Here is a 26,795-nt window from a genome sequence, read left to right as displayed (position 1 = left end):
ATAGTCCATGTCTCATAGTCTAATTGGCAGAGTCCAGGAAAAAACAGACTTTGGTGACCCCATGGCATATTCTCTAGTGCCACCCTGTGCTTTTAGACTACCGGTAGTCTTGTTTTGTATGACTCTTCTGATGTGTGCTAGACTCTCACTTGGCAGAACTCTTGTTTACATTGGTCGATCTCTGTCTCTCTCAGGCCCTCCTGCCTGCATGTGAGGTTTCCTATCCTAAGTGTTCCCTCTGTCGAGGAAACACTCACATCCTTCCTCACTCTTGCTTTCATTCTCCACGGTGCTGGTGTCTGAGCTGCCTTTTCCCTGAGGTGAGTTTTAGTTCTTCTATTTTCAGAAATTCTGTACCTTTCCTACCACACAAAAAACCCACTTCATATTTTAGACCACTACACACACACGCCAATCTTGTTGTCACACAGTTTTTTAGGCTTTCTGTAAAGTAAAAGTCCTTCGACAGAACATGTTGTGACCCACTATGGGTCCCAACCCATTGTTTGAGAAACACTGCTCCAGAATACACAACTGTCCTCTGCACTGCTACTAAACAAATCATCAACAATAAGCCTTGTCATCTGAATTACAACCTTTTTGCATCTATGCTGAACATACTGTAGATTTTCTGTGTCACTGTTGGACTATGTTCAACATGTGCAGTGTTCAGTGTGTATTACTATAGACGTGGAAGTGTGATCAGCGAGTGAGGAGGGCTGAGTTGACTTGTGTGACCACAAGTAAGGAAATTTTGTAGTACAGGACCTGAGTCACCTTTATGTTAACTGTTCTACATGCAGGAGTAGACTAGGGTTTTTCAGACAACCGAAAGAATAGGCGTTACATTGAGTTATTAACAGTTATTATTCGTTCAACTGTTGACAGACTATAGCCATATATATTTATTGATAGACTGTTAGCCATACAGTATATCTATTGATAGACTAATAGCCATATACTGCAGTTCAGTTCGTAACTGGTAGTCTAGGGGGACAATAACATAATATCCAGTGAAAATGAGTGGAGGAAAACTGATGGGTAAAGTGAATTCAGTGTTTTAATTACAAGTGATGTGTCTGTTGTTCCAACAAAAAACTAAGAAAAATAAATGGTGAGTGCCAAATCAAAATACACAACAGAATCAAAACTCACTACCTAAACAACATAAACTTATCTAAATGAAAACCTACTAAACTAGCTATGAAACAAAAGTACAGGGGGTGGCACTCACACCTAACCTAGTGTTTAACATAAAATAACTATGTCAATGCACTGAATGGGACATTATCACATTTAATCAGACTATTGATTGATCTAAGTACAGTGTAGGTGAGATACCGACCTACCGACGGGGCTCAGTGGGTGTTTTGTCGTTATTCTGTGGGTTGATGAAAGTTGGGGCAAACGCTCACCCCAAAACATGATTCACGATTCTGTGCCTATCTGTACATAACTCGGACGGCGCTGAGTCGGCACAAGCGAACTTCTCAACGTTCGGACACATCTGTCTAATCAAATATTAGCCTTCAAACCCAAACATCTGCCGCCTATGCATACATTGCTTTGTACGCCTCCAACTTTTAGTGCAATAACTATTTGACCATGTTATCAACTCTACAGATGCATGAAAATGGTTTCACCCAGTGTGAAATAGGTTTAGTTGCATAAAGCTGTGCTCCACACAGCTTTATGGGGAACCTTCACCCCCACCCTTTTGTTTTTTCTTTCACATTCCTTTTTGAGCTCAGTGTTACATAACTTCCCATAATCAGAGCGGCTGAACTGCTTGCTTTGCTGTTTAACCCTCATGTGCCTTGTAGAACCTTCTCACCATCCATCACAATTCAAAGGCTGAGCTGATAGCTAGCTGGCATCAAGTCTCCTCAACAGGGTTAGGATCAGGCTACAGTATCTGAGATAATGATTATTGAGTATTCAGTTATGTCACTCAGAGTTGAGTTCCATCATCTATATTAAAATAGTCCCACATGTTTTTTTCCCCCCACATCACACATCACACAATGCTAACATTGCTTAACCCTCCATAGCCAATTGTCATCTCAATTTGATTCATTCATATCTCAGATCTATGGTTATCATATCTCAGATCTCACTATACAAACCAACTTGAAACACACACACACACACACACACACACACACACACACACACACACACACACACACACACACACACACACACACACACACACACACACACACACACACACACACACACACACACACACACACACACACACACACACACACACACACACACACAATGTCTCTATAGCATCATTCCTCTGCCTCTATCTCCTATCTTTAAATGATTATTCTGCCTTGTTGCTGAATCACGGTTGGTGTTTGCTTGTTCAGAATGACTCATATACCGGATGTCAGCTTAACAGGTTGTGTCAAATCACTGCAAGGACACCTTCACATCAAATCAGCGTACAGTAGTTGATTTTCACCTTCAGAGCATACTGTTCTTCTGTCACAGCTGCAATGGTAACTTTACCAACTTTTAGTATGTAGCCTACTAATGAAAATAGTTTAATGAATGTGTCTGGTGAAGTCTTTTCTGGTTCCAAAAGCCCACTATTGTTAAAATGTATGCAATTGTGGTACTGCAGGTGTTGTTTGTAATGAGTCTGTCAAACTGGCATATGCTATCTTTGCATTGGAGATTTGTTTAGATTCTTCCTCTGATCAGTGTTGAGGTTTTACAGCCTTGTACTTGTGGCCTCTTTACTATGCCATTTCACAACAGCTACCGTAAAACAGATGGACAAAGTTCATCTGACTGAACTGATTTTTTAGCAAACACATCTCCTCATCGCATAATGGATACAGACTGAAACATCCACTGTCCTCTGGTAGATTCATGTAGTGTCAGCAAACATTGCACAAATGTGTTCCCTTTTTAAAGTCCTATTTCCCCATAGCTGGTATCCGTTTTCTGCTAGCATGTCAGCATTTTCGGTGAGAAAGCCTTGGATTTAGGGTTTCAGCAATGACATTGAGTCAGTTCACTTTAAATCTTCTTTTTAATCCTAAAACATGTGACAAAAAAAGAACATGTGACAAAAAAAGTCACAAGTTCAAGTCCCCTGGACCACATAGGAAAGACAGGACTGGTGCACTCTCCCCTTAAATTCCCCTGAGCAGCCCTCAAGAAACATACGCCTAATTATCTGCTCTGTTTAAACGTATCAGTTGATACATCAGTGTGCATGGTAAAACAAAGCACAGACGATATGGAACCTGTGAGTGCAGGTTGACAGCTGCTGAACCCGCTGTGTCGCCCTTCAGTCAAAAATACAATCAGGAATGGAGAGAGAATACCTGAAAAACCCTTCCCTCCCTCAAGTGACTCAGCCAGCTCAGTTGAACTCTGACTCCCAATCACTCCCACGTCTCAGCCCGTACCAGAGCCTGGAAAATCTACTTCCCACGCTCTCCTCACTGTGCCTGGGCCTGTCCCTGGGAGTTACTACCGTATTGCTGATTCCAAACCTCTGACAACAACATCCATACTGTCAGGGCGGAAATACTTGTGCACGTCAGTTTAAACTTTGCCTCTCAATGATATATTAGAAGAAAAGCTTGTTCAATCTAATCTGTCAGTGCCTTGGGTCCATCTTTGTTACTTGACAAAAATAATACACAATCGTAACATTTTCATGATCCTCACGCTAAAGTCTTCTTGTTGTGGCGTAGAGACTTGAAACTAGATTATTTTAATGGTGCACACTCCTCATCTCGGTTTCCATTGCATCTGATTGCAACTGCGTTCTGGTAAAGGTCTCTACTGTAACAGTAGCTCACCACAGAAACCCTAACTAGATAAGCTATCTATTATACCATCTACCCTATATAGAATAATGAATGAAAAGAAGATTAACATGATACATCCTACACTACAGTATGGTTAGAGTACTGTAATGTGTTATTGACATGCTGACGCTGTGGTAGCCATTACCAAAATGTAGAAAATAAATAATCTATTACAAGTAAAAGCCCATGTATAAAAAATTGGCATCAAAATATACGTACAGAACTTGAGTAAATCTACTTCCACCACTGCATGCAACATACCGTTTCTGATAAGAAATTAGGTCAGAACTTTACAGCTTAGGGACAGGGGTGACGGAAAAACATTGGATCACAACCACAACAAGTCCAGTCATCCCCTCACTTTCCTCCTAACTTGACGGTGATCAGTCATCAATTTACCGGCAACGCTGGGTGGGAGTGTCCAGTAGGATTACGTCAGTGTGGTTCCCTGTAGGGCCTCAATCCAGTTATGCTGCACGTGGTTAGTGGGAGTTCGGGATTACTTCAGAAATGGAGGAATGAATGCATGTTATGTGGCCTGTTAACTGCATTTCTGGACAGTAAGCAGTATCTTGTCAGGTAGGGGCCAGACACCTACCTTGGCTTTTTTAGGCCTATACCTTGTCATGTCATGTTTACCTGTTGGTCTTTCACTAAGCTGTCAGTCATTTATACTAATTGTTTACTTACGTAAATGTATGTTGTAATGACTGTGTTTGTTTACCTGTCTGTCTTTCAGTCATGGGCGTGAGTCAGATACTGGCAGCTGTCCTCTTTCTCCTGTGTCTGGTTGGAGGCTCCTCAGCTTTAGGCGGTGAGTATTGCACTCAAATCAGGAGAATGGAGAAAGAGACAAAAATACAGGGAAAGCGACAGACCAAGTGTATACATAATGTAGCCTAGTTTATTGTGTGCATGTGTCTAGAATTCTACAATAGTTTGGTTGATGATGAAGCATGAAGAAAGACGTTGCTATTAAATATAAATATTTGAACCAAGTTCTGTATATATTTGAAAATATAAACCAACATTTTGTTTCAGCTTGTGTTGCCTCCAAAAGCTAGAAGCACAGAGCAGCTCCACAGTGACCCCTTGTGGGCATCAGACTTCAGTGTTTAGCCAATGCCTTCTCGTTCTCGTCTCTTGCTCTGATGTTGTGACAAATGCATGCCTGACCCCTTTTCATGAAGAAATACTGTACCATAAAACAACAGAGCAAAATTCTAATTCAAATGGCCGAAAAATACACGGACCCTCCTCTCTAAACCTTTCTGGTTTAAATACAGAGAATTGCATTTTTCTTTGTGTTCCTATTTTCTTCAGCGAACTGTACTGACTACAAGCTACAGTTTGAACGTGTGTTTTCCGTCCCTGGGGACGTGGCCATGCTGAACAGCACACTAGTATCCCCAGGTGTCTTCAACTTCCGAGTCGTCCCCTATAATGTCACCTGGTACCACCTGCTATCGGGCAGAGAACTGGGCAACGAGACTGGACGCATTCTGGTGTGCGGGGAGACACTCTGGTTCCTCAACGTGACCCTGGAGGATGCTGGAGACTATGTGTGCATTGTCAGGTACAGTTTCATTCTGAAGCAAGAGGGTGTCTGTACATTGCACAATTTATACTCTGTTGTACAACGGTGTTGCATGCCTAAAATAGCAGATCTACAGCTTACTAATTATTGGAAATTAGTAAATTGGGGAGAAGACACACACACACACACACACGCGCGCACACACACACACACACACACACACACACACACACACACACACACACACACACACACACACACACACACACACACACACACACACACACACACACACACACACACACACACACACACACACACACACACACACACACACACACACACAGAGACAATTTTAAAATAATATTCTTCTGCATTATGCTCAGATAACGTTTTAATATCAGCACATATGTAGATTGATACCGATATATCTGTCATAGGCCAATATATCAGCCTAGCTCTATAAAATAATAAAAATGTTCAACTTCTAAGACCAGTGTAATTCTTTCTCTTTTGTTTTTCAACAGCACTCCTTCTCAGTGCTACAGACAGGACACAAAGCTGGTCGTAGATAAGCCTGTCCCTGGAAAGTGCGGTAGACCGCTGATTACTGACCAAACACTTACCAGTGATGTCAACGACATCTTGTCCTGCCCTCTGAAAGACATCATAGAGAAACTGGAGAGTTACTCGCTTGATTACTCCCTCAAATGGTACAAGGTGAGTTAAGGCAAGATGATGAAAGGCTGACATTTGCATTTTAGACAATTAGCTGACACAACTTAACCGGTAGGGGCTCAGTGCCATTGACAGGGGTTTAGTTACTCAAGGATGCACTGCAACTTTTTGATGTAGGAATTCAAACTTTGACCTTTCTCTTCTGAGGGTCACTCTAGTAACCATTAGACTACTTTTTGTACAACATATAAAAACACATTAGTCCAGTATAAAATGCAAACAGCACTTTAACAAGACTTTTAGTTTATAATTATAAACAAAACATCATGCAGCGGTCAGGAGAAGAGGACACATGGTAACACTTTTCATGTTTGTGATGCCCTCTATATAGTTTGACACCTTTGGAGGTTTCACACACACTGAGACAGACACACAGACAGGTTAAAAACATACAATAATCTCTGTACCTGGCCTTCGGACCAGTGGAGATAATGAAAATGTGGCTGAGTAGTTCGCCATGATTGGTCTATTTTTGTGGACACACACACACACACACACACACACACACACACACACACACACACACACACACACACACACACACACACACACACACACACACACACACACACACACACACACACACACACACACACACACACACACACACACACACACACACACACACACACTGTTCTAGATGGCTGGACCTTTCAGTGCCACACTCCAATATGCTATTGCAACCAATTACAATTTGATTTGTTAATTGCTTTGGTGTCATTTTCAGAACTGTACAGCCATAAAAGATGGAGATGGCAAGTTCACCCACCGTGATGTGACCATGCTCAAGCTGAAAACAGTGGAACCGCAGGACAGTGACAACTACACGTGCACTCTGACCTTTAACCTCACTGGGTTTGCAGTCAACATCTCAGAGACAATTTTTGCCACGGTTAAAGGTGAGCAAAAGTCCGCCCCTCGAATTGGAGGTGAGAGGGCTCATTTTGTAGGACTATGTTGCACATGTGTCAAGCAGGACATATGTACGCGTACACATACAGTACTGATCTGAGAACACACGTAATTAGTAATTCAAAGACATTAAATTCATTAAAACAAAATGCTAAATAAATACATAATTAAACATAATTAAAGTTAAGATAATAGACAATAGAAGAAAAAAAATTAGGCAGCGACAAACAAAAAAGTATTCAGCTTTGACACCTACAGTTTCCTGGCAGTTTGTTTCATTATGTGGTAGATACAAATGTCTCCATGTCTGGTTTTGACTCTAGGGACAGAATAGAAAGCAGAGCTGTCTCAGGCGACCTGAGATGTCTGGATGGTTCATAATGTAGCAGAAGATCAGAATTTTTTTTTTTTTGGCCCTAAACCATTCATTGTTATTGTGTGTATCTTATTGAAAGAAAAATCACCATAAGATCATAGGAGATAAGATGAGACAAGAATAGATGAAATGAGATAAGACTATAATTATGTAGTTCTAAAGTCATACGAGCCACTATGCCATCTCCCTCCATATAGTCCACACAAATTAAACAATGAAGACAGTCAAATCAATCACATTTGCTCTTGTACTTTCAGAGGAGTATGAATTACCTCCCGAAATCCATGAGCCATCCAGTTCCAGTGAGGTTATCAAGGCCCAATGGGGTGAGTAAAACATAAAACATCAAAAATAGAAATAGATACAAAATAAAACATAAAAGCAACAATTGTTGTATCGTGCAATGGAAAATGCACAATGTAACTTGCACCATGCATGTTAGGAATATTTATATGTGTGTGTGTGTGTGTGTGTGTGTGTGTGTGTGTGTGTGTGTGTGTGTGTGTGTGTGTGTGTGTGTGTGTGTGTGTGTGTGTGTGTGTGTGTGGGTGGGTGGGTGGGTGGGTGTGTGTGTGTCTAGGCTCCAGCTTCACTAAGCGATGTCAGGTGTTTGTGCCTTGTGTGGGGAGGTCCTATGTGGAGGTTTATTGGTTTTTCAGCGAAAACAAAAATGGCTACACTCAAGTCTCTGAAGACCCTTCTGACCGCATTTACATGGAATCACAAAGGTTTGTAGTTTAGTACTGTGACTTTCACATCACTTTATTCTCCTTTTTGAGGGGCGCATACAGTGGCCCATTCACTTAGCATTTTAGAAACAAGGCATAGGTTTTTTTTTTTTTCCCTCCATATTAAAGCCTCTCTTGTTCACAATGCTCTTCTCTCCTACATTAGTTCAACCAGAGAAGAAAGTCCAAGGAAAGGTGCGTGGTTGGAGCGCCTGTTGATGTTCTCTCACCTGACAGAGCAGGATTTCTACAAGAACTACACCTGCATGGCCTACAGTGACCGAGGCGTTTACCATAGTCAATTCACTCTGCTGCCAGCAGGTACAAACCAGCAGTGGGTACAGTGGTGTAACTGTATGTGTACTGTATAGTAATGTATTTGATAGCACATAGCAGCGTGCACTGTTAAAAAAGAGTTTGTACCTATTTGTAGCTATTAATTGTGAGTGACTGAGCAGTCAACACGATGAGGAAACAGAAGTAGTTGTATGAAGAAAGAACAGAATGGCAGAATGAATTAGCAGACCACTTGAATTTCTTTCACACCCGTACATCTGGTCAATCACAGTGGAATGCGGGCGGGTATTTCGGTTTGTACTTTTTGGAAGGTTACAGAAAAAGTCTTGGACGCCCCCACCCCAATTTTGCCATTTGAAGGGCGATGCAGATTGCAGGCACTATTCTACTTTCCTAACAGCTGTTCTGAGGAAGCGTGCAGGGGAAGGCCATCATGACTGTTTTAAATTCTCTGACCACTAACATCCTTCTCTTGTGGAACTTGGTGACTGACACTGTATGGCCCATGTGTATGTTTTAATTCCACTCACTCAGATCCCAACATACTTCTGCCCATTGGATTGGTGCTGGGAGGTGTCACTGTTCTCTTCATCAGCAGTGTTGTCTTCTACTATATTTTCAAGATCGACATTGTGCTGTGGTTCAGAAGGGCTTTTCCTGTTTTCTACAAGAACATGGGTAAGATTTCACAGTGCTATGTAATCAAAATAAAGTGCTTGCGTGCCCAGTGCCACACACACAAAGTCACACAAAGACACGCACGCATGCACGCACGCACGCACATGATATTGACAGGACTGAGTACACAGTACAGTTGCTCACATTGCAACTGAATCTTCTAACCTAGATTTTGATGCGGTCAAACACATCCAAATCCTGATACATATAATCGCTCAGGGCTAACGTGTCGTATATTGCACTTTTCATTATACAGTACGTTTATCATATTCTGTGTTCTCTGTTAGAATCCGATGGTAAACGCTACGACGCCTACATAGCGTACCCAAGGTGCTTTGGGACTGGAGCCAGTGGAGATGTGGAGATGTTTGCTCTCCACACACTACCTCAGGTGTTGGAGAGGACCTGTGGCTACAAGCTTTTTATAGCCGGCCGTGACGGCCTGCCTGGACAAGGTACAATATCTTATGGAATCATGGCGGAAGTGAACAAACGTATAACTGCACAAAGTTACTGAATGTTGGATGAACTAATTATCCGGTCAGCTACTAGTGTGGTCCCAAACAAAGTGTTTCTGGTTGTAATTCTCTCCTCTATTGCTGTCCTTTCCATCTCCAGCTATTGTGGACTCGGTGGAGGAAAACATCCAGGCCAGTCGCTGCCTACTCCTGCTCTACACCGCCTCCACCTTCAACAGCTGTAACAACAGTGACAATAACAATCAGTGTAACAGTAGTGACGATAAATGTAACACGGCTGACAGCAAGAGCCCTACATGTCAAAGCACAGACAGTTATAGGAGCAACAACCAGTGTAACCGCAGTGACCTCAAATGTAGCACCAACGACAGCAGCAGCCACACGGGCCACAGCAACAGCGGCAGCGATCATAGCAGTTACCACAACATAAACATCAGTGACAACTGTACCAGTTCAGATTCCTGCAACAATGAAGACATTCCAGGACCTGGCCAGCAGTTTGAGCACGACATCGCCATGTACAGAGCTCTGATGGAGGGATCCCTGAAGGTAAATATTGTCTGTCTGTCTGTCTGTCTGTCTGTCTGTCTGTCTGTCTGTCTCTCTCTATCTGTCTTTTTATCTCTATCTCAGTACAATAAATGTAATTCAACACAGCTCGAAATCAGATCAGCATTGCTCGCTGTGCATAATTTCCTGTTTCCTCCCTTGTTTTGTCATTCTACAGGTGGTCTTGGTGGAGATGGAAGAGGTCAGCCCGGCCCAGCTGGCTCTCTTCCCAGAGTCGGTGCGTCACCTGCGGAAGAAACAGGGCGCTGTGTGCTGGTGGAAGAACCAGAAGACTTCGAGAGGCTGGGGAGCACGTTGGCGGGAGAGAATGGGAGGCGATGAGGAGAAAGGGGGACACGAGGCTTCATCCTTGCCTCTGTCACCGTCCTCCAGATTTTGGAAGGAGATTAGGTACCACATGCCTGTGAGGGGTAAAAGGGCCGTGCGTCCAGAGAATATGTCGCTGTTGGCCTTGTGATGGGGTCATAATAATGTGAACTGATGAACAGTACAGTACAAGTCTTTACCATGAAAATGAATGTTTTGTATAAGTTATGTCTGTGGCTAAGGTTGTTTCAGCTTAGACTCGCGTAGCCAGACTATATCACTGCGTATGAGTCTGGTGCTTCTATGAAGTTTTTTTTCCAAAACAATGGCTCTCGACGCAATTTGTTAGACCTACAACCAACTAGCAATTACAGTCTCCCATATTTGAATACTTGGCCCTGATTGGTCACCCCAGACTTCTGGAGCAGGAAATGGATTCACAACGGAGCGGTGCCAGACCCAAATCGCAGAGGGCACACCAGCCAAACATTTGCTTGGGATTGAACCCTCTTAGACACAAATAGATGAAGATGGGGGGACGTGTCAGTGACAGAGGAGAAAGGGGAAGAATGACTTGCTCAAGGGCAAAACTGAGGAAATTCACATCTGACCACAGTGTAATGCCTGGATTTGTTGGTGGTGGAATTTGAACCAGTAACCTTTTAGTCGTATGTAGACTACACTGGAATGAAATGGATTCATTATAAGAAAAAAAATGAAGAAATGAAAGTTTTATCAATCAAATTAATCAATCAGTGAACAACTGTAATGTAAATATGTGAAATAACTTGTAAATATGTAGAATAAAGCATTTTTTATATCACACAGCCGATAACATGACAAACTTCAACATTGTGTGGGTTATTTTGGTATAGACATTCTCCTTTTATGTTTGGGCAATCGTTTGTATATTTTGAAACTATAGCTGGTGAATTGTACCTGTACTTCTTCAACAACAAAAATGGAAGTAAGGAACATGTATGTAACAAAGTGCAATGCATTATTGTAACAAGTGCAGTGTAAAAATGAGTCATTGAGCACTTTTATCCTTGTAGCTACTGCAGTAGCCCTACTCTTTTACATCAAACACTTCACATCACTTGATGTGAACTTATAGGTCAAGAAGTTCTCAGAACCGAGAGCAAGCGAGATCGTGGTAGATGGTTCCTGCGGGTGGGACAACACACACCTCAACACACACCTCAAGCATGCACACATTCTGTGTGCATGCTTGAGGTGTGTGTTGTACAGTTTTTTAACTGAACTGTAAACATTCAAGCAGCAGCACAGTACTCTGTCTACAACGAGCTCTCCTGAACTGAATAATTCCTGTAGTAGAGTGGGTGGTAGGCTATATCAGGGGATTCCCGCCTGCAGGTGGTTTCACAACAGGGGACAGCCCAGGTGGTTTCACAACACCATTGCACTCACATTTTAATTTAAGCATATTGTAAGCTGCATGGTAGAATTTGACTCAGAGAGTGTACAAATACTGTAGAACCAGGTCCATTTGGTTCTATTTGTACACTCTGAGTTAAATTAACACTGAGATGTTTGATGCTCTTGTCCAGAGTGAGTTGCAGAACACTGAGTGCAATACCAGTGGCGTCCCCAGGAATTACATTTAGGGCAGGCGAGATTTTTTTTTGCAACCCCCCCCCCCCCCCTCTATTACCCCAAAAAGGAATTTCAACTCAATCAAAAATCGGCGATCGAAACCGGCGAAAGTGGCCGTTTTCAAGACGTTTTGGCCATTATCTCTGGAACGGAAGGTCCAATCTGATCAGCTCAAAGCTTGTTGGATGCGTGACTTTGAGGACATTAAGCACGCTATGACCTTTTCGGGTTATTTGGGTTTTCTATGGGAGGCGAGATCTTAGTTGGGCAGGCGACCAATTGCCCAGCCTCTACAGTGGGTACGCCACTGGCAATAACGGAATAATTTTTAATTCTTGGATAGCACATTAGCAAGGGGGCAAAAACATATGTCGTTTATCCCCACTGGTGGGCAGTGCCAGCTTAACGGAAGTGTTTTAGGTGCTGAAGCACAGGGCACCAACCAAACGGCGCGTAGAAAGTGAACGAAGACAGAACTATCGCCAAAAAGCACCGACATTTAGAAGCAGCTGCTGGTGAAGGAGTGCTAAAACGGTGAAACGCGCCGGTGAAGCGTAATTTTTTTCGGAGCTGCAGGTCCCGGGGGGGGGGGGGGGGGGCGTGAAGATAATGCAAGTGGGCCAAATAATTGGCAAAACATTACGATTTTAATAATATAACATTCATATTTATTTAAAACCTTTAAAGATGATCATTAAAATAAACATGCCTGATGGGTGGGCACGGACACTAGAGATTTTTAGGTGGGCCCTTTTTCAGCAAGTGTTAAGATCCTGAGTGACTTGTTATGAGTGCAAAAATATAATTAACTTTATAATTAGGCCAGCAGCATCACAAACAGCCAACCAGCAAGAACGTTTACATTTTACATTCTGAGCAACTTACAAATAGTGAAGAAATGAATATGTTTAACCACTTAAACCTTTGACCGGAGTCCCTCAGGGCTCTATACTAGGCCCCTCACTCTACACTAAATATATTCGCCGAAAATAGCCGATCACCAAGGTCACAACACGTTGCATTGCAATGCATAGATCTGCTATTCTCATCGTAGATCTGCTATTCTGTTCGCCCCCAGAATGGGACAAGTGGTTAAATTCATGCAAGAGTGCAAGTGTCAATTGCTGTCACAGTACGTTGACAACCTTTCACCAACCTTTCACCATTATGGTGAAGTAAGCGTGTGAACAATACATTGCTGGTTTTAATCTTCAGATGATCTGAGTCTCGAAAAATCTCTGAAATGAACCAAAAGCATTGCCTCGTTAATGAAGTCACTGATACTGTAGATTATGATTATGATTATGACCTAGATTAGGGCTACCACAATTAAGGTAAATTAAAGAGGCTGTAATTGTTATTTTATTTATGTGTTGTGCTGTTGTGCTGTCATTCAATCTACAGCTCTCTCCATTGTTTGATTTAAATGTGTGTTCAGTTTATGTTTCTATGTTTTATCTCTTAGTTGTGATTATGTTTTTTATTTGGGGCATCTAGCTTACATTCTGAACAATATACAAATAGCGAAGAAATGAACATGTTTAACCACTTAAAGGTAGGGTAAGTGATTTACTTTTGTTAAAATAAGTGTTAAATAGCTCTATATTCTGATAGTACTCATTGCTATAGAGTGTTTGTTCAGTAAAAGGAGTCTCCCATGTCTCTCCAGCTCTTTATTAAACAGAAAATGCATTTTCAGTGCTCTCTCCTGATTGGCTTAAATGTTGTCACCTACCTGAAAATATATTTATATTCTGTTTACTAAAGAGCTGGAGAGACTCCTGTGACCGAACACACGCTCTGTAGCAATGATTACTATCAGAATATAGTACTTTAACCTTTTAACAAAAAAAATAATTTTAACTAAAAATACCACTTACCCTACCGTTAATAAACCGGAGTCCCCCAGGGCTCTGTAATAGGCCCCTCACTCTACATTAAACATCTTAGCCGATCACAACCATTTTCTCTCGAGGAAACGCTTACATCCTTCCTCATTCTTGCTTTCTGTCTCCACAGTGCAGGTGTCCGTTCTCCCTGAGGTGAGTTTTTCCTCAAGATCTTCTATTTTCAGAACAGTGCCTCTGTGAAAGAAGAGTTCCTCAAATTGTTGTAAACTCTGACTTGACAGACAGATCTGATCTGAGTGTCTTTCAGAGTTTTTTCTGTTTTCAGAGCTAACAGTTATTATTCATTCAAATGTTGATACTTTAACCATATATTGATAGACTGCAGCATCATACAGTATATTTATTGATAGACAGTAGCCATATATATTTATTGATAGACTGCTATATTTATTGATAGACTGTAGCCATATGGTATATGTATTGATAGACTGTAGCAATATGGTATACAGTATGTATTGATATACTGTAGCCATATACATTTATTGATATACTGTACCCATATATATTCATGGATAGACTGTACCTATATATTTATTGATAGCCATATATATTTTATATATTTGTGGATATTCATTCAGTGACCAATTGTGGGTTTGTTAGTGCCAGAATCTAAGTTTAACCATTTTATTTATTTAGGCTAACTTATTTTATTTTTTTCTCCTTCTTTTTTGTTGCCGCAATGACACCCAAATATCCTTCCGGGGAACAGGTTTATCTTTTCTTAGGTATGTAATCAGTTTTAGTTGGTTAGGGGAAAAAAATCATCTGAGAAGTTTTCTTTGCAACTCTGTTGTTGCTGTTAATTTATAAATTTTGTGTAGAATGGATAATTAGTACATCAAGGGGTATTTTATGTTGTTATTTAAAAAATAAACACTTTTGATCAAGTAAAGCATAAATTCCTATAACATGCATATTGCCTACATATACATCATCTTTTAATGCAATAACCTGTGACCATGAGAGAGAGAGAGAGAGAGTGAGAGAGAGAGAGAGAGTGAGAGAGAGAGAGAGAGAGAGAGAGAGAGCGAGAGAGCGAGAGAGAGAGAGAGAGAGTATGTAAGCTGGACTTACCCTAGTCCTCTGAATCACAAGAATCTTTCCATCACCACCACTCATTTGCTGTATCTCTATTTCTATCTATATAGCTACACCCTAAGTCTTCCTGTTGTGGCATAGAGAGACTTGAAACCAGATGAATTTCCTATTGCACGCTTCTCATCTTGGTTTCCATCGCATGTGATTGCATCTGCGTTCGGGGAGAGGTCTCTACCGTTTACGCAGTAGCTCACCGCAGAGAAACCCTAACTAGATAAGCTATCTATACCATCTTCCCTGAAAGGTCAATGAATGAAAAGAAAGATGAACGTGATAAAGCCTATAGTAAGAGTATGAATTTGTTATTGACATGCAGGTGGAAGAAGAAAACAGATTTTTTTGTTGTTTTACTTAAGTAAAAGTAGCCATTCCAAAATGTAGAAATAATCTATTACAAGTAATAGTATTCAAAATTTGCATTAAAATATACTTACAGAATGGCCCATTTCACAATCATATTATTGGATTGTAATTAGTAATGCATTGATGTGCTCATCACTTTGATGTTGCAACTGGTAAAGTGGGGCTGATTTGAATGACTTTATATGTGCTGCTGGGTAGCTGAAACTACCAACATGTATCAGTATTGTATGTTTTATATTAATAATCTACATAAATTATAAATATGCAGCATAACTATAGTAAAGCTGTCAAAAATGAGTATGTGTGTGTGTGTGTGTGTGTGAGTGTGAGTGTGAGTGTGAGTGTGAGTGTGAGTGTGTGTGTGTGAGTGTGTGTGTGTGTGTGTGTGCGTGTGTGTGTGTGTGTGTGTGTGTGTGTGTGTGTGTGTGTGTGCTGTGGTAATCATTGTAATATATTGTCAGTGGGATAATAATAGAACACTGAAAGGGAGTGTCCAGTAGGTTTACGTCAGTAAACTGTGTTCAGGAATGCTGGCTGAAACAAGAGGAATACATATGTGTTATGGCCTGTCTGCATTTCTGGCCAGTAACCAGTTCTTTCCAGTGTTGCCAGATCTTGCAGAAGAAACAGCAGCTAGGTCTACAAAAACAAGCCCAAAAGAAGCGACTAGGCCGCATGATCACACACACACTGGAAATTGATCAGTGTTTTGAAAATAGCAGATCTACGAGGTCACAATGTCTTGCATCGTGTTGTGAGCTTGTAGATTTGCTATTTTCAAAATAATCTTGCCTATGTTTTGCCTTAAAATGTTTGGAATATTTTCTAAACATTTTAACAACACAAATCTAGTATGGGGATCCCTGGCACAACATATTTTCAGATGGGGGTCCGTGGACAAATGCATATTAATCTGGGGGTCCGTGGACATGAAAATGTTTGAGAACCACTGGTTTAAACAGAAGCAAGCCTAAATAAGCACAAGCGACTTACAGAAAGCGACTTTACAGGAAAAACAAGCCCAAAGTCATTTAAGCGGACATGGCAACGCTGGTTGTCACTTACGGCCAGACAGTGACACCTACTGTACAGTACCTTCCTTGCCATTATGTGTTTCCCTGTCAGTCTTCCAGTAAGCTGTCAGTCATTTCTTCTAAATGTTTACTCTTATCTTTTAAATACGTTGTAAATGTATGTTGTAACGACTGTTTGTTTACCTGTCTGTCTTTCAGTCATGGGCGTGAGTCAGATACTGGCAGCTGTCCTCTTTCTCATGTGTCTGGTTGGAGACTCCTCAGCTTTAGGAGGTGAGTATTGCGCTGCTTATACTCAAATCATATTACAAAGGGAGACAAAAGAGACTGAAAACAACAAGAGAGACATACAATAAATAGTGTATAAAATAATACTTAATTGTCTTTATTACGTTACGTTACATTACATTACATTACATTACATTACATTACAGTCATTTAGCAGACGCTTTTATCCAAAGCGACTTACAATAAGTGCATTCAACATAGGTAGGGAACGAAACTACTAATCACCAGAAGTGCATTTTCTGCAAAAACAAGCAACCAAGAGTATACCTAGCGCTAAGGTAAAAGTGCAATATATCAGCTACCTACTTTCTTAAACAGATGAGACAAAATAGCTAAATCAAATGAGCAAGAGCAAAAACAAATAAGTGTATCGACTAAACAAGATCCAATACAACAATACAACAATAAAACAAGAGTTCGTACAACTAGTTAACAACAAGTAGGCCAGGCAAAGAGGAAGGGTAGTGTTTCCTGAAAACCAAACTTAGGCTAAAAGAACACAGCAGATCCACAATGACCCCTTGTGGGCATCAGTATTACAGCTGCAGCGTTTAGCAGATGCCTCTAGTCCCTTCCTCTGATGTTGAGACAAAAAAAACCCTGATGTGATGTGCATGTGTGGTGTGCCCCCTTTTCATGAAGAATGACATTACCATAAAACAGCAGGACTCCTCTCTTGACTATTCTGGCTAAAATACAGTTTAGAGAATTGCATTTTTCTTTGTCTTCCTATTTTCTTCAGAGAACTGTACTGACTACAAGCTACAGTTTGAACAGGTGTTTTCCGTCCCTGGGGACGTGGCCATGCTGAACAGCACACTAGTATCCCCAGGTGTCTTCAACTTCCGAGTCGTCCCCTATAATGTCACCTGGTACCACCTGCCATCGGGCAGACAACTAGGCAACGAGACTGGACGCATCCTGGTGCGCGGGGAGACACTCTGGTTCCTCAATGTGACCCTAGAGGATGCTGGAAACTATACTTGCATTGTGAGGTACTACAGTCTCATTCTGGAACGAGAGGGAGTGCCTGTGTATTGCCTAATTTATAATCTGTCCTACGATGGTCTTGCACGCCCACAATACGTTGCAAGGCGACTTGTGGTTGTCCCCAAGACCAATAGTATAGGGTTAACAGTGACATTGAGTCATGGACTGCTTGGGGGAAATGGCAATGACTAAATTGGGGAGAAAATCATGTTGATCTCGGGATCCACATAGGAACGATGTGGCTCCAACCTCAGCAGCATGTAGTGCCTGTGACGTAAGTCATTTATGACGTCAGTCGTCTATGACACAGCTATGCAAGGATTCAGCCCAATCCAAGCCCCATTGACGTGCATTATAAAATTAAAGTTAAATATTTCAAAAAGTATATAACCTATGAGGGGAATAAAATAATGGAGGTACTGTGGCCAAATGGCTGTGTGCACAAAAACATCTGGCTTTGATGTCCAGTTTACTAGATTAGCTCCACACACACACACACACACACACACACACACACACACACACACACACACACACACACACACACACACACACACACACACACACACACACACACACACACACACACACGTCAAAGCCCAGTGAAATTAATAATCACCAACTATTAAAACACTGAAAAAGCATAACATTTTCTCCTTTGTATTTGAACAGGACTCCTTCAAAGTGCTACAAACAGGAAGAAAAGCTGGTCGTAGACAAGCCTGACCCTGGAAAGTGCGGTAGACCACGTAATACTACCCAAAGACTTATCAGTCATGTCAACAACAACATCTTGTCCTGCCCTCTGAAAAACATCATAGAGAAACTGGAGAGTTACTCGCTTGATTACTCCCTCAAATGGTACAAGGTGAGTTATGGCTTGGCTTGTAGATGATGAAATGCTGACATTTGCATTTTAGACAATTGCATGCATTTATCCGTCACAACTGAACTATGATTGAGCAGGTAGGGGTTCAGTGCCACTGAGACTGACTGTGTGTACATTTTTGTACAACAATTAGAAACACCGGTGTAAACAAACAAACAAACCATGTTAACAAGACTTTTAGTTTATGAAAACAAGACACAGAGTAAGTGGCTGTATAGTTCGCTGTGATTACAGTAGTCTTCTTTTGTGGGGACATACAGATAATCTACCATTGTGTGGACAAACATACATACTGTACATACAGTACATACGGACCACCCCGGTTCTAGATGGCTGGCCCCTTTGGTGCCACACACTGTAATATCTATTTTCTTTCTTTTTTCAGAACTGTACATCCATAGAGGATGGAGTTCAAGGCAAGTACCCCCACCGTGATGTTCCCCTACCTCTCAAGCTAGGAGAGAAACCTCAGGATAAGGACTCCTACACGTGCACTTTGACCTTTAACCTCACAGGGTTCACAGTCTCCATCTCAGAGACCATTCTTGCCTCAGTTAAAGGTGAGCAAAGAGTCCACCCCTCCAATTGGAAGTGAGAGCGGTCATTTTGTAGGATAACGTTGAATGAAGATGCATCCAGCAGGACATATTATGTACACATTATACATACAGTACACTGCTGATCAATATAAGATCAGAGGAGATAAGATGAGACAAGATGAAATGAGATAAGACTATAGTTAAGTAGTTCTAAAGTCATAAGAGCCAATATGCCATCATCCGTCGAGTCAGATGGAGAACAAACAGTGTGTCCGTATAGTGCACACACATCAGACAATCAAAACAGTCAAATCAATCACATTTGCTCTTTTACTTTCAGAGGAGTATGAATTACTTCCAGAAATCCATGAGCCATCCAGTTCCAGTGATGTTATGAAGGCCGAATGGGGTGAGCATTAAAAAACAATCAATAAATAAGTTGTAAGTAAGTTGTACATAAGCAAAATTACAACAATTTTACAATTGCACAATGTAACATGGTGCCTTTTTTGTTCTCTCTCTTTTTTTCTACCTGTGTGTGTGTGTGTGTGTGTGTGTGTGTGTGTGTGTGTGTGTGTGTGTGTGTGTGTGTGTGTGTGTGTGTGTGTGTGTGTGTGTGCGTGTGCGTGTGCGTGCATGTGTGTGTGTGTCTAGGCTCCAGCTTCACTAAGCGGTGTCGGGTGTTCGTGGAATGTGTGGGGAGAATCTATGTGGATGTCGAATGGTTTACCAGCGAAGACAAAGACAAAGACGACACTCTAGTCTCTGAAGACCCTTCTGACCGCATTTACATGGAATCACAAAGGTTTGTACTGTCTGTACTGTGACTTTAACATGACTTTATTCTCCTCTTTGAAGGGCACATACAGTGGCCCATTCCCCTTTGAACTTTAGAAACAAGGCATACATAACTTTTTCTCCCTCCTAAATTCCACCATATTAAAGCCTCTCCTGTTCACAATGCTCTTCTCTCCTACATTAGTTCAACCAGAGAAGAGATTCCAAGGAAAGGTGTGTGGTTGGAGCGCCTGTTGAAGTTCTCTCATCTGACAGAGCAGGATTTCTACAAGAACTACACCTGCAAGGCCATCACTGACAGAGGCGGTGATCATCGAAGCCAATTCACTCTGCTGCCAGCAGGTGCAAACTATTTTCTTTCTTTCTCACACACTCACCTAGGTAATACAAGCCCCATCTAACTTGTCAAGTCGAATTAAAGAAATATAAAATACCTGCTTACAAATATGAAACTAATACAAATACATATGCCTTACAACTATAAAATTACAGCAAAATTACTGACAGAATTAAATTATATATTTCAAGATTTTGTTATTGGACATAGTAACCATTTAAAAGCTCAAATTCTGCAATTAATGTAACATGCTAGGGGCATACACATGCCACTAAAATGGCTCTTCCACTTTTTTGTTTCTGCAAAACGCCCACCTAGTGCTTGGTTCCAAACCGGTCTGACACATAATAATGTGAATTCACGTGACCGGGATGGTTTACCAGGCTATATCGTATCAAAGCTGCAACACGCCATTTTTTAGCACAATGGGATTGTCAACCATCATACATGGAACAAATTGCAACAATTTAAATATAACATTTGAGTCAGAGTTCAGACAATACCACAGCTGAGTTTGATGTAAACAATGTACGGATCCTTCAAAGATGCAGGTTCTCCTAAAATGTGTGACATCATGTTAGAAACAATTTAACAAATACAAAAAAGAGTAAAGTAAATCTAGAGGTGGTTGGTTCTGGCAATCCCACTACTGAAGATCTTCTTCATAAAGTCCACATAATCAAATTATCTCTCATCTCTGGCTTCTTTAGCGAAGTGCAACAGAGAGACAACAAGTGGTTGAGGGCTTGCTACCTGTTGTTGGGCAGGAGTGTGGAATGGAAGCTGGATCCCTTATGTTTAAATGATCCTTGGTAAACTCTTTGATCATGATGTTGAGAAGATGTCTTCTACGATAGAAGGTGCCGACTTGTCGTCATCAGCAGAATAATTAAAGATCTACCTTCCTAACAGCTGTTCTGAGAAAGGCCATTATGATGCTGTTTTAAACTCTCTGACCACTAACATCCTTCTCTTGTGCATATGAAACTTGGTGACATTGCATGTGTGTGTTTAACTTCCCCTCCCTCAGATCCCAACATACTTCTGCCCATTGGATTGGTGCTGGGCGGTGTCACTGTTCTCTTCATCAGCAGTGTTGTCTTCTACTATATTTTCAAGATCGACATCGTGCTGTGGTTCAGAAGGGCTTTTCCTGTTTTCTACAAGAACACGGGTAAGATTTGATTTCACAGTGCTGTGTAATCAAAATGAAGCACACACACACACACACACACACACACACACACACACACACACACACACACACACACACACACACACACACACACACACACACACACACACACACACACACACACACACCTCCCAAAAAGGTACATTGAAAAGGGAAAAAACAAAACCAAAACAACACACTAGCCAAAAGAGTATCAGAGTAGATGACATGACAGCATAATGTGATATGCTTGTTGGTCCAATATATTGTACATAAAGAAAAGGCACTGAGAAAACTTAACCCACACTGTTCTCAAGCACTTGAGGGGCCACCTCGAGCACGGGCTCCGTCACAGGAGACCGACCACTGACCACCTATCCAACAGAGGCTGCCATATTTTAAGGAAGACGTGATCTTTTTTGTTGATTGCATACCGAATTCTCTCCATGTGTAGCACATTGCCCACGTCTCTAAGCCACTGCTGGAACAGAGGGTTAGATTCTGATTTGTTGCTAAATTAAACGTTTGGCCAGCACTGTGCACAAGGAGATGGCTTGACCCTCAAATGACTTAATAGAGGGATTAAATGACACTGATCCAAACACAGTAGTGGATCTGGCTCAATATTTGTATTCAAGGCCTCTGAAATGTAATAAAAAATAAGTGACCAAAATGAGTTTAGTTTTGAGCAGATTAGAAGCAGAATTGGTAAGCAAGTGTGCCGGTCTCCTGCTTGCACTTATCACATAAGGGAGAGGTATTGGGATACATGGCATGAAGCCTTGACTTGGAATAGTGTAGTCTGTGCACTACTTTGAACTGAACCAAAGTGTGTCTGGCATATATAGAGCTGGAATAGCTGGATATTATCAAGAATTGACTCCCAAACATCAATTTAGGAAATTGCAGTGTCCAAATCCTTCTCCCAGTCGCACCTAGATTTATCACTGGAAACCACAACAGAAGCCTGTAGAATATCATAAAGAAAGGAAACTGATCCCCTAAACCCACTCTTGTTTCTACATGATCATTGACGGGACTGAATGCACAGAAATCAGATTTCGCTCACATTGTAATAAAATCTTTTAACCTAGATTTTGATGCGGTCAAATCCAAACAAATCGAAATCCTAATAAACCAGCGCAGGGTTAACGTACAACAGTATACTGTACTTTACATTATATGTTTAACATATTATCTATTCTTTATTAGCGCCTGATGGTAAACGCTACGACGCCTACATAGCGTACCCACGTTGCTTTGGGACTGGAGCCGGTGGAGAAGTGGAGATGTTTGCTCTCCACACACTACCTCAGGTGTTGGAGAGGACCTGTGGCTACAAGCTTTTTATAGCCGGCCGTGACAGCCTGCCTGGACAAGGTACGATATCTTACGGAACAAACGTATAATTGCACAAAGTTGCTGAATGTTGAATGAACACACTATCCAGTCAGCTACTAGCGTGTTCCCGAATTAAGTGATTCTGGCTCTAATTCTCTCCTCTATTGCTTTCTTTTCCATCTCCAGCCATTGTGGACTCGGTGGAGGAGAACATCCAAGCCAGTCGCTGCCTCCTCCTGCTCTACACCGCCTCCACCTTCAAATGTAACTCGGCTGACAGCAGGAGCCCTACATGTCAAAGCACAGACAGTTATAAGAGCAACAAACAGTGTAACAGCAGTGACCTCAAATGTAACACCAACGACAGCAGCAGCCACAAGGGCCACAGCAACAGCGGCAGTGATCATAGCAGTTACCACAAGATAAACATCAGTGACAACTGTACCAGTTCAGATTCCTGCAACGATGGAGACATTCCAGGGCCTGGCCAGCAGTTTGAACATGACATCGCCATGTACAGAGCTCTGATGGAGGGATCCCTGAAGGTAAATATTGTCTGTCTGTCTGTCTGTCTGCCTGTCTCTATCTCTCTATCTGTCTTTGCATGTCTTTATTTCAGTACAATTTATTTAATTCAATAGAGCTCAAAATCAGATCAGCATCGCTCACGTGCATCATATTCTGTTTCTTCCCTTGTTTTGTCATTCTGCAGGTGGTCTTGGTGGAGATGGAAGAGGTCAGCCCAGCCCAGTTGGCTCTCTTCCCAGAGTCGGTGCGTCACCTGCGGAAGAAACAAGGAGCTGTGTGCTGGTGGAAGAACCAGAAGACTTCAAGGCTTTCTCGAGGCTGGGGGATATGTTTGCAGGGGATAATGGAAGGCGATGAGGAGAAAGGAGGACAGGAGGCTTCATCCTTGACTCTGTCACCGTCCTCCAGATTTTGGAAGGAGATTAGGTACCACATGCCTGCGAGGGGTAAAAGGGCCGGGCATCCAGAGAATATGTCGCTGTTGGCCTTGTGATGGGGTCATAATAATGTGGCTAACGGTTGTTTCTGAACAGCAGCTGTTTCCCAGTAAAACGTAGTGTGCCTAAGACACAAATAGTTGAAGGACGGGGAACATGTCTGCGACAGAGGAGAAAGGGGAAGAATGACTTGCTCAAGCGCAAAACTGAAGAAATTCACAACACATTCTGACCGCAGTGTAATGCCTGGTTTTGCTGCTGGTGGAATTTGAACCAGCAACTTTTTCAATCCCAGGGAGGGTCTTCAAAGCATGTGCAACGCAACTGGCCGCTGTCTTCATGGACATTTTCAACCAATCTCTCCGTGAAAGCAAACTACCATCATGCGTCAAAACAGCAATCATTGTCCCGGTGCCTAAAAAAGGCAAAGTAACCGAGTTAAATGACTGGAGGCCTGTTGCACTCACACCCATAGTGAGCAAATGCTTTGAGAAACATGTCAGAGTGATGATCAACAACAAGCTGCCACCCACACTCGACCCCCTACAATTTGCCTACCGTAAGAACAGATCCACGGATGATGCCATTGCCACATCACTCCACACCACCCTCTCACACCTCGAGAGGGACAAGTCATATGTGAGAATGCTGTTCATAGACTACAGCTCAGCGTTCAATACCATAATCCCCCTCAAAATTCAGTGTAACGATAGTTCATGTAGACACGGAAGGCAGATTGTTTATATACTTCATTCACTCTCCCCTTGTACTGTGGTTCTATGGATTATACTATGATTCTGTTTATTGTACTGTGGTTCTATGGATTGTACTATGATATGTGTAGTTTAATTAGGCATTGAAGGTTCAATGTTTACGTAAAACTGTATTTATGCTCTGCTCTGGGGGTTTTGTGATTGAAGATCTGCGTCATGTTTGCACAGGGAATCTTTAATATCACAAGAGCAGAGTCACACCGCCAAACTTGAATGCAATATCATTGCATATATGGTAAATGGTTAATATGGTAATGGTTAATAAATGGTAAATGGATAATTAATAGTCTGGCTATTTCTGAGCTGAAGTGTCTAAATGAACTAGACACCAAGCTACGGAGTCTAGGTCTAAACCCAAGCCATTGCAGCTGGATTCTCGACTTCCTGACAGAGCGACGTCAGGTGGTGAGGATGGGAACTATGACTTCTGCCCCCCTGACCCTCAGCACAGGAGCCCCTCAGGGATGCGTTTTGAGCCCCCTTCTCTACTCCCTGTACACCTACAACTGCGTGGCTTTGTTCAGCTCCAACCAAGTGGTCAAGTTTGCAGATGACACCACAGTGATAGGCTTGATCACGGACAACGATGAAACCTACAGGAGAGAAGTGGAGAAATTGGCACAATGGTGCCAGGAGAACAACCTGGCTCTCAATGTTGCAAAAACAAAAGAGATAATCTTCGACTACAGAAGACCTCCCAGAGATCACTCTCAGATCGGGGGTGCTGCAGTGGAGAGAGTCAGAGAGTTTATTTCCACGTACTATCAGGTACATGAACGATCTGACAAGAACCAGAACGAACCAAGGCAAAGGGAAGTGCTAAGCTGCCCCCCCCCCTGCCCAACCATCCATCCCTTTTTTGCACTACTATGCCTGAACTGCACCTGCTGCATCTGCTGTATTTATCTGCATGTATATAGAATATACTGTGAAGTTGTTTACACAAAGTTAGGTGACAGCCACTGAAGAAAGATGCTGGTGGTGTATACAACATACCAAGTGTTTGTTCTTTATTTTTATGCACATAATAATAATAATACATTTTATTGCGAACGCGGAAGGAGGCGCGGCGCCTCCGACCAAGTGGAGCTTACTATGTAACCCTGCTCAGGTTGTGTGTGTGTCTGTGTGTCTGTGTGTCTGTCTGTCTGTCTGTGTTCATGCTCTCATAATGCTCTGATTACAATGCACAACAGCCTGCTCTGATTACAATGCACAACAGCCTGCAAAACACACACACACACACACACACACACACACACACACATTGTCAATGTTCTCTCCCCATAACGGTGAAATAACACGGATTACAAGTCCGTAAATACACAATATTTTCGAGCTGCATTCGCTTCCAGCGTTCGTGCGTCTTACTTGTTTGTAATGCACTTTTCATTCACAAGGAATCTCAGAGTGCCACATTCTAAAACATCATCAATCATATACATTTAAAAAGCAGGGTTTAAAAACAGACTAAACAACAATTCAACACGAAAATGCCCTCTGAAACAAAAACGTTTTCAGGCCTGGGTCTGTGGTGCTCTCAGTTCAATAAGAAGGCTGTTCCACAGGCGCGGCACTGCCGAGCCAACCCGATCTCCAGAGATTACCGTAACATTGCACGGAACGAGTGCACTTCATTCCGTGAATAGCCGCCTCGGAACTCCCGAATTGCGTGCATATGTACGGCGCTCCCTTTGTGACAAAACCATTTCGGAGGCGCGCAGTCACAGGCGAACTGTCACCCCGTGAAGGACCACTGAGGGAGCTAAGGCGACCGAGTTGCCGTCCTGAACGGTGGGACGTTCGCCTGTGCCTACTCAGCGCCGTTTGAGTTATGTACCGATAGGCACAGAATCGTAATTTTTTTTGTGGGGACTGCTCTGCTTCCGGGTTTTTCCGGGTTGCGACTGGTTACGCCCACCGTGGGACTCGGCGTACATATGCACGCAATTCGGGAGTTCCGAGGCGGCTATCCACGGAATGAAGTGCACTCGTTCCGTGCAATGTTACGGTAATCTCTGGAGATCAGGCTGGCCGAGCAGAAGGCCCGGTCCCCCATAGTACGTAGATTTGTACCAGGGACATGTACATTTGATTTGATTTGATGATGCTCTTCTCATTCTTTTTGCTCTTTTTGCACTCTTTCTTTAAATCTTTTTACGTTTTTCTTTATTCTATTGTTATTACTTATGCTGCTGCATTGTCTGAAGGAAGCC

General features: G+C 42.1%; 2 protein-coding genes across 4 annotated transcripts in view; both read left to right on the top strand.

Moving 5' to 3' along the window:
* The first annotated feature begins 215 nt into the window (after positions 1–215).
* Positions 216–11,614, top strand: LOC308105730 (interleukin-1 receptor type 1-like). 2 transcript variants are annotated; one of them, XM_080456656.1, is made up of 12 exons: positions 216–320; positions 4,582–4,656; positions 5,166–5,418; positions 5,907–6,099; positions 6,845–7,016; positions 7,663–7,731; positions 7,986–8,133; positions 8,300–8,454; positions 8,965–9,108; positions 9,396–9,563; positions 9,727–10,136; positions 10,315–11,614. In XM_080456656.1, the coding sequence occupies exons 2-12, from the start codon at positions 4,584–4,586 to the stop codon at positions 10,612–10,614; spliced, it is 2,085 nt and encodes a 694-aa protein (XP_080312782.1). In that variant the 5' UTR covers positions 216–320; positions 4,582–4,583; the 3' UTR covers positions 10,615–11,614. The 2 variants fall into 2 exon arrangements, with proteins under 2 accessions (XP_080312782.1, XP_080312783.1); XM_080456657.1 differs by lacking the exon at positions 216–320 and adding an exon at positions 4,319–4,421.
* Positions 11,615–13,981: 2,367 nt separating this feature from the next.
* The window catches only part of LOC308106052 (interleukin-1 receptor type 1-like), a 29,872-nt gene continuing 17,058 nt past the window's right edge, over positions 13,982–26,795 (top strand). The window contains exons 1-12 of one of the 2 annotated variants that reach the window (XR_013934958.1): positions 13,982–14,122; positions 16,684–16,758; positions 17,516–17,768; positions 18,436–18,631; positions 19,038–19,212; positions 19,532–19,600; positions 19,846–19,996; positions 20,174–20,331; positions 21,357–21,500; positions 22,713–22,880; positions 23,028–23,386; positions 23,554–24,836. Coding sequence is in view for 1 of the 2 variants with exons in the window: in XM_080457058.1 (XP_080313184.1) it covers positions 16,686–16,758; positions 17,516–17,768; positions 18,436–18,631; positions 19,038–19,212; positions 19,532–19,600; positions 19,846–19,996; positions 20,174–20,331; positions 21,357–21,500; positions 22,713–22,880; positions 23,028–23,386; positions 23,554–23,862 (2,055 nt within the window). In the remaining variant the exon portion in view is untranslated. Of the gene's footprint in view, positions 14,123–16,683; positions 16,759–17,515; positions 17,769–18,435; positions 18,632–19,037; positions 19,213–19,531; positions 19,601–19,845; positions 19,997–20,173; positions 20,332–21,356; positions 21,501–22,712; positions 22,881–23,027; positions 23,387–23,553; positions 26,173–26,795 lie in introns of those variants that run through there. The other variant, XM_080457058.1, reaches the window with a different exon arrangement.

The sequence above is a fragment of the Gymnoscopelus braueri genome (assembly GCF_963280865.1).
Source record: "Gymnoscopelus braueri genome assembly, chromosome: 18".
Classification (NCBI taxonomy): domain Eukaryota; kingdom Metazoa; phylum Chordata; class Actinopteri; order Myctophiformes; family Myctophidae; genus Gymnoscopelus; species Gymnoscopelus braueri.
The sequence above is the reverse complement of the archived record's forward strand: the minus strand, read 5'-3'. Positions and strand labels throughout refer to the sequence as shown.